The 8,411-nt window shown below is 50.4% G+C and overlaps 1 protein-coding gene across 3 annotated transcripts in view; it reads left to right on the top strand.

Annotated features, from left to right (window-relative positions):
• Positions 1 to 1,479: 1,479 nt before the first annotated feature.
• The window catches only part of Astn2 (astrotactin 2), a 948,854-nt gene continuing 941,922 nt past the window's right edge, over positions 1,480 to 8,411 (top strand). For all 3 annotated transcript variants that reach the window (XM_028887868.1, XM_028887866.1, XM_028887865.1), the window contains exon 1: positions 1,480 to 2,109. In XM_028887868.1, coding sequence (XP_028743701.1) covers positions 1,638 to 2,109 — 472 coding nt within the window. In that variant the 5' untranslated portion in view covers positions 1,480 to 1,637. The remainder of the gene's footprint in view (positions 2,110 to 8,411) is intronic.

Below are 8,411 nucleotides of genomic sequence, written 5' to 3'. Positions count from 1 at the left end.
CCACCTCATTAGACTATGATTATGTAGGAAGCTTATGTGTGCATATGTCTCAGACCTGGAGAAGGAGAACAGACCTGCATTTTCCCTGTGTTTTTAGATATCTGCCTTTATCCAAAGGCTTAGAAACAGATTTTAAAAATAGTGAAGGGAGATGGAAAGAGCAATCCACATGAAAGCTAACAGGGAAGAGTCAGAAAGGGAAAAGTTAGGGGGGAAAAAAAAGCCCTCCGATGCTAAGACTGCAGAAAGTACAGGTGGCCAAGCTAGACAGAGGAGGGAAATGGCTCATAAATTATAGGGAGGAAGCATTTATAAGATTAAAGTCAACGCAGGGAAGGAGGAAATGGGTGCAGAGATGAAAGAGAACAGAAAGAGGCAAAAAGATGAAGAAAAGCCTGAGCAGTCAAAGGAGAGAGGACAGACTCAACTCTTGAAGAGGGGATGTCTCCCTTTGGGGGCAGGTCTGAAGTATCTAGGTTAGAAACTGGAATCAGCCTAAGGCCACTGGGTGTGATATTCGAAGACCCAGATTTATAATTAAACTTGAATCTCCAGGGAAAAGGAGAGAGAGAGAGAGAGAGAGAGAGAGAGAGAGAGAGAGAGAGAGAGAGAGAGAGAGAGAGAGAGAGAGAGAGAGAGAGAGCATGAGCAAAGTTGGTGATTGAACAGCCCTTTCCTACGGGAACTGGGAAAGGACCCAGAAGCTTAGGGAGCCTGGATAGGTCTCTACCTAGCACCCTTTTCAGGAATTTCTCACTGAGAGAAGAAGCAGCCAAGTAGAGCTGCTCCAAGCTTAGAGCAGGGATCCAAAGTAAAAGTGCCTGAGTGGGCTGCCTGGCATGGAGGCAGCTAGGTGCCAGAGCTGCCTAGCTGGAGTCAGCTGGTGGAGAGGGTATTGGAGAATGAAGTTCAAAGCTTATGTGTTCACTAACATTTAATGCAATAACCCAGACCTGGATGGAGGAGTTAGGTGGTGTCCTGGTAGTGAGATTGGAGACAAGTGGTTGGGGAGGGGCTTCTGATGCCCACCGGAACTTATTTCAGACGCTACAACTGGGTAGAAGGTTGAAGAGACTTGTTTTTGAGACTGGGGTGGGGAAGAGAAAGTTACCTTGGCTATCCAGGGGCGCACTCAAACTCCAGGAAGGCAGGGCCCTGGTCAAGGCTAGGTTAAGGTGCACCCCAGTTGCAGCCTGGGGTTTGAGCCAAGGAAGACTTGAGTTGACCTAGGAGGCATTGGAGGAGACGCAAGAGGGCCCTTAAGTGTTAAGAATTTTAGAGAGGGGTGTTGGAGCTGAAGAACCCTGTGCAGGAGGCATAGGGGGGATCCTGGGAAAAGGGAGGGAGCTACTGGGACCCGCATGAGGCCGGGCGGAGCCTCAAAAACGCTCGGGGTCCGCCAGGGGAGCAGGTGAAGGGGGGGCCGGCGGCGGGGCGCGGGGAGGCGGCGCGGGGGGGCGGTCCAGGGCCGATCGGGAGGCGGAGCCCAGAGCTGGGGGCTGCTGGCTAGTGGCTCTCTAGGCTCCTTAGCTCAGGCGTCCTGGTTCGCTTCAGTGTCCGCCGTCTCCACCGCTGCTCCTTCTTCCTTCTTCACCACCGCCGCCGCCGCCGCCCGCAGCACCGCAGCCCCTCCCGCCATGGCCTCCGCCGGAGCCCGGCGGAGCCCCGGCCCCAGCTTGGGGCTTCGGGGGCGGCCGAGGCTCGGCTTCCACCCGGGGCCGCCGCCGCCACCGCCGCCGCCGCTGCTATTGCTGTTTCTGCTTCTGCTGCCGCCGCCGCCGCTGCTGGCCGGCGCCACCGCCGCCGCCGCCGCCTCGCGGGAGCCCGACAGCCCCTGCCGGCTGAAGACCGTCACGGTGTCCACGCTGCCCGCCCTGCGGGAAAGCGACATTGGCTGGAGCGGTGCCCGCGCCGGGGCCGCGGCCGGGACCGGAGCCGGGGCCGGGGCCGGAGCCGCCGCTGCCGCGGCTGCCGCGTCCCCCGGCTCCGCGGGCTCAGCCGGCACAGCCGCGGAGTCTCGTCTCCTGCTCTTTGTGCGTAACGAGCTCCCCGGACGCATCGCCGTGCAAGATGACCTGGACAACACCGAGCTGCCCTTCTTCACCCTGGGTAAGGGTAGGCGCAACACACGCGGAGTCCCAAGGAACCCAGAACCCCTAAGTGATGCCAGACGGGTGGGGGCGCCCTGGGGATCCCCGCTCCAGGCTGCCCCATCTAGGTTGTCAAAGGGCAGCCGAGGGGCCCGCAGGGCGCACAGGTGGTTGGAAAGGAGTGTGGGGCAGGAGGTCCTGGAGTGAGCGCTCTGGGAGCCCGGGGGCGTGCCAAGGATCCCGCAGTGGGGACCTGGCCCTCCGCTTTGCAATCCATTCTCTGAGCTCCACCCCTTGCACCCCGGACTTAGGAGACCCCAGGTCTGTCAGTGTGTTTTGACTAGGAACTGGGCAAGGAAGCCCCTTGTTCTAAAGCCAGTTCATGGTCAAGCTGCGCACTGCTCCTCTGGACAGCTCCACTTCTCTGCCCCCCTCTCTCTGGTCTCGGAGTTGTAGATTCTGCCTTTCCAGACGGGTTTTCTCAGGATTATAGCAGAGTAGCTACGCGTACAAGGAAAGCTCCAGTCCGCAAACGCTCTGCTTCCGTATGGGCTTGGTGACCTTGGCTAAGTCGCTTCCCCTCTGAGCTTCGGTTTTGGTCTTCTGTGAAATCGGGCTAGAATCGACTGAGTAACGTTTGAGGCACTGGGTTTCTGCGCCCAAGCTCTCCACTTTGGTGTTCTCTCTCCAGCAGCGTTATCCGTATCACCTTCTCCCTTCTCCATTCCTCCTGGTCGCGAGCAGGCTTGTCCTTGCTGTTCACTTACTGGGCTAATAATAAGAAAAGCAAGGAAATGGACAGGAGAAGAAGAAACTGGTGGGGGTAGGGGGCCTCAAATAGAAAAGTTAATCAGAAAGTTCGCCAGCAGCTTGCCGCCTGCTGATTCCCGGCGCGAATCCCGGAGGAGTCGGCCCTTCCGTGGAGCTGTGGGAAGCGCGGCTGATTTCCCACCCGGGTAATTGATAGCTTAATTATCTCAGAGAGCGTTTACAAAAATGTTGTTCCCCTTAGCTCTCCCGCGCTCACTCCTCGCTCGCTCTCTCCTCCCCTCTTGGGGGCGCGGGGCCCGATTGGTTGTCGGAGTCAGGCCAACCACAGTGCGGGAGAGGTGCCAAAGGCTCGCATGGAGAAGCTTCTGCAAGACCCCTGTTTTCTGGGGATCTAGAACTGGTTCCAGTGTCGTGAAGTGGCGGGCTTTCGTGGTTGGCATTCTTAGGAGCCCTTCCAGAACCTCCGGGGTTAACTCTATGCTTTCCGGAGAAGATCTATAGAGTAATGGACTAGATAGACTTCACTCCCCTGGGAGCCCTGATGTTTTCAAATGTATTTTGCAATACCCTCCCTCCTCTCCTTTCCATTTTGGCTCCCTTTTACGCGTTTGAGCCAGCAACTAGTCTGGCCACCAGGTTTGGAGGCCCTGTGCTGTTGTGAGTAGCTGTCACTTGAGTATATGGAGTTTTCTGGAGCGGGGGCAAAACAGGCAGGTTCCCAGGGGACTTCCCATGGCAGTGCATCTGGAATGACATGTGACACACAAGCACACACGCACAATCTCTCTGTCTCTCTGTCTCTGTGTCTCTGTCTCTGTCTCTCTGTCTCTCCCCCGCCATGCATCATAAGCACTCATAGACACACATACAAACTCGCAGTAGCCTTTCCCATGTGCACCCATAGGCTGCTCACATCCAAGGAAGGGGGTGCATAAGGGTCTAGGTGGAGTTCTTGAGGGCACTGAGCACTCTCAGGCTCAGTATTAGCTTCTGTTGCTTGGTGTGTAGGTGTGTTTTCTCCAAATACACAAAAGCTATCCTTACCACTTACAATCACGCCCCTTTTCCTCCATCCTGACAAACCTCTCCACCGGATAGCGGATAGCGTGAGATGCCCGGAATGGAGGTTCTCCTGCATGGCCATCCAAGTGAGGGCGACAGGGAGAAAAGAATGCTGGCCTTGGCCCCCGAGTAGTGCCTGAGTTGGCAGGCAGAACTCCAGAGCATTCCAGTTCATCAAAGATGTGGGAATCAAGTCCAGCTAGCTATAGAATTGCCTCAAAATTCCTGGAGCTAGCAGTCCTTGCCATTTTTAACTCTGGCTTTCAGGAGGATGGGTACCTCAGTAAGAGTCAAGCAAAACCCTGAGCCAGAAGTCTTGAGCCCCTCAGAATAAGCTTGAGAGTCCCTGGTACACTCCATTTGGAGCCTTTTATTGATACACAGGCAGGAACTGGTGACTGCGACCTTCTGCCCCCTGGAATGGCCAGATACTTGCCTCTTGGGCTGCACTAAGCTTTTTGGGCCCACATTGGGAATTGGGTTCCCAGCTCCACCCCCTCCCCACCCCAGAGTCCTGCATTGGCAGCTCAAGAGCTCCCGACAGGGATTTGGCTAGCGAGGTACTCAGCAGATGGCAGGGTATAGCAGGAGCTGTGTAGGGAGACGTGGGCTTTTTATTTGTGTTGGTCTTCGACTGTTTGCGTGTAAACACGGAGTGCACAATGAGCTCTTAGAGGGCCAGGCTGGCTGGCGATGAGGGCTGGTGGCAGCACCAGGAGGGGGCGGGCAGTGTGAATTATTTATAGTGACTTCTTTCCCAATGTCCTAAGGCAGCTCCATTGCACCTCTGGACCTTTATTTACGCTCTCTCTCTAGTATTTGCTTCTGGCCATTTAGGCTAGATTTTCATCACAACTTGTTCTTTTAGGGAGGGGTCATAGCTGTGTGTATAAAATTGAGGCTCAAATCCTGCCACTAGTGGGGAGTGTGGAGCCACCACTAGGGTATGATGGTGTTTGGTGCTTGGCAAAGCCCTCCCTGCCATGACTTGGGTCCTGGGCTTAGAGATGTTGACTGCATTAAATGTTGCAAAAATTCAAAAACCTAGTTGGGGCCCTTAAGGTACCTCTCTGCATATACTGTCTAGCATCCTCATTCATTAGAGTCATCTTCCCTCATTCCATTCTGTCTTTTAATGGAATTATTGGTAATTCCTGAAATTTTTTTCCCCTTTGGATCCATTCCTTTTTGTAGCTCTACATTCTCTCATGAAATCAAACCTGCTAGATGGGAGTTCATATTTAGATGTGAAAGATACCCTGAGTTTTCATGCTTGGGTCTCTCACTTTGCATTTGATTATGTCAATGGCATTGATAAAGTAAATTTTCCCTAAGAGTGATCAAGGAATAGCAAGTAGTTATTGAATCTTTAATGTCATGCTGAGAGTTTTACGCTTGCCATGTATTATTAGTTTGTGCAAAATAATATGGAGTATGAACTACTGTTATTCCCATTTAATAGATGAGGAAGCATTCTTGGATATTCCAGTACAAATTTACACTGTAAGTAAGTGGTAGAATTGGAACCAGGATCCTAATCTATTGGCTGCTTATAGTCTTGGCAGTTGTCAAGCTGGTATTCTGAAGGAAGCATACTATGTATACAGGACAGGTCCTAGGTAGAGAGACATTCTATGCATCAACAAGAAAAGAAACCATTTTAGTGGGAATCTCCACTATGTCAGTGAGCTGAGTAGGAGGGTTTGAAAGTGATGTTTGAATTAAATGATCAAGTGCTAGGATTCAGGGCTGTCTAGCATGGCTGATGAGTGTTATGATGCGACGTCAGGGAAGAAAGGCATCTCTATAGACTTGAGGAAATTTAGGGACAGTTTCTATACCAGAAAAAAATAGACTTGAGCAAGTGTGCACTGAGGATTGTAAAAGGAAATTTGAAGACAATCTGGGTGCTAAAATGTAGCAGGGGAGCTTACTTAGTGTTAGGTTCTAGTAATCTCTGACAAGGCTCCCTGTGACCTTGAACAGGTCACTTATCCCTCCAGAGATTCAGTTCTTTGTGCTATAATATGAGTGGGTAGATGAGCCCTAAAATAATCCTTTAGTGTAAAAGCTTCTATGAACTTGAAGTGCCCTGACCTACTCTGTCACTTTGACTAGCTCCTTGTGCTTCTCACTTCTGTTTGCCTTTGCTGGTAACATGGGGGTGTTGGTAGGGATAGATTGAAAAGAACGGGTTTAAATAGGAGTAAGTGCTAGTGCAGGGCTTCTGAGGTGAATCTGCATGTCACACGGTCCTTGTCCACCCTCTGGCAGCCCTTCGATCTGCTGCTGGATTTAACTTCCATGCCCATGGATAGGGAGATGTAATCCTTTTGTTCAGTTCATGATATTTGTGTGGCCAGACTGTTTACCACCTGCCCTGATTCAACCAAAGGAGAAAAAAAGGGCTAATACTGAGTAATCACCATTGTCAACATTTCTGAGTCATTTGATTTGCTGTGTAAACCTGACAGGAGAGCAATGTAATGTATAGTCAGTAGGGATGTAAAAAAAGAACAATCTTTCACTGTCTTTAAATGCACCCTCATGAGTAAGTCTTGCCAAATCCTGATGGTCAATCCTTGAAAGGATGCTCTACACAAGGAAGTGACCAGCTTGGGTGGAGAAAAAAACATATAATATGAAATGCCAATGTGATCTGTCCAATGGTCAGTTCAGTGAGAGTTTCTTGAAGTCTTCATAGAAATTGATACTCAAAGGTTGGGTAAGGGACTAGGCCCCTAACTGAGGATGGGTGAGAGCAGAGAATTTAATCAGAGAACAGTCTGCAGAGGGCTGAAGAGGTCTCCTTCAAATGTCACCAGTGTACAATGAGGAATCTGTGCGTTTGTGGGGAGTCTTTTTTAAAGAACATTCAAAAGGCTAAGATAGAAAGTAGATACAGGCTGGGGGAGCTGTCCAGCAGCCTTTGTGCTGACCCCAAGGTTATAGTACAAACATTCTGAGAGAGGATGAGATCACTGCTCACCGAAAAACTAGCAGCTTTCGGTTAAGTATTTGAAAAGGGGACACAGGGCCTTAGAGACTATGTATCTGTTGGAGTTTCTGCTTTGATTTTAAAGATCCACACCCTTCATTTGAAAGAAGGAACAACGGTTATGAGGGAGCTCTGTCTCCCAAGGAGATTTCTGCCTCCCAGAATATTTGTTAACATCGGTTCCATTGTTCAGTTGTGAGAGATTCTGAGATGGAAAGGGGGAGACTCTATCTCAAAATGTTTCAAGCAATGCTTGTACTCCACCAGTCACCAGGTTGGTTGACATTAAATGGGTATATTTGGGTAACAGTCAAATTTCGGTGTCCATGCAGGGATGGGGGTAATTGTAAACAGTGCCTTGGGCTGCAGCGAGGCAGGCCTTTGTTAAGTGAGCTCTTGACCTGCAAGTTTTTCCCCTTTCCTCTTCCTTCTGTCACTCCCCACCCTACTTCTTTCCCATTCAAATCTAATGAAACCTATGTAAGACTCAAGGCAGAGAGAAAGGCGCCATTTGCTCTCAGAGAGCACCATGATAGAGAGAAAGGAATGGAGTCATAAGTAGGGAAGGCCCCGTTACTCTTCAATCCAAGTCAGCCAGATTTGGTGTCTGAGGTGCTGCATGTGTGAGTATTGGGGTGTTGTTGACAGTAATGAGATAGCAGGCCTGTGCTAGCTTCGTGTGACCCAGAGCTTGACTGTGGTAAGAGGTGTGACCAGGCTGCTTGCAGATAAATCTGCTTGCTTCTCATCCCTTTGTTTGTTGTACCTTGGGTTTTATCTGATGTCAGAGGACATGAACATGTGTTCGGAGAGAAGGGGGGCTGGAAACTGACAGTGACCTCTTAGGTGATGTCCTGAAACTGATAGCATATTGTCTTCTTTGATTACAAACTGCCAGAAGGCATTGAATCCACTCTTTCCATGTCATATCATACAGCAACACCAGTGCTGGACAAAGGAAAGAGCCCCCTTCCACACCCCCACCCCCACCCCCACACAATTCACACTTGAACCTGGGGATCCTCTTACATAAAGAACTGGCTTTGATGCATCTCAATGCATGCAGTGTTGTTGATCATCATAAAGTATACCAGTCTTTTCTCCTCCACCATAAAAATAAATAAATAAATAATTTAAGGGGGAAAAAAATCTCCTTAGGGAAATTGAATTCGTTTCCTGCCCAAGTATCCAGCTGGTTGGCTTCAGTCTCACCAAAAGAGCCCTGTCAGATGATGTATTTTTGTCCTGGAGGAGAGGACCCTTTCCTTAGAGGGTAGATAGGAAAAGTCTGCTCTTCTCTAGAAAAAAGGAATGGTCATGTTTAACCTTGGGGTGGAGTAGAATCAGAGGCATGCGTGGTTTCCTGTGCTGACACTTTGCCTAGTTCTCTTACTGACCAGCTAGTGGCAACAGAAGATTAACTATAGCTGTTTTTCCCTTCCCTAGGAGTCAGAGAGCAAGCAGTGCTTGGCAGGGCTTGCTCTGTTTGT

This window comes from Peromyscus leucopus, chromosome 2 (genome assembly GCF_004664715.2).
Source record: "Peromyscus leucopus breed LL Stock chromosome 2, UCI_PerLeu_2.1, whole genome shotgun sequence".
Classification (NCBI taxonomy): Eukaryota; Metazoa; Chordata; class Mammalia; order Rodentia; family Cricetidae; genus Peromyscus; species Peromyscus leucopus.
This window is presented reverse-complemented; position numbering and strand designations above follow the sequence as displayed.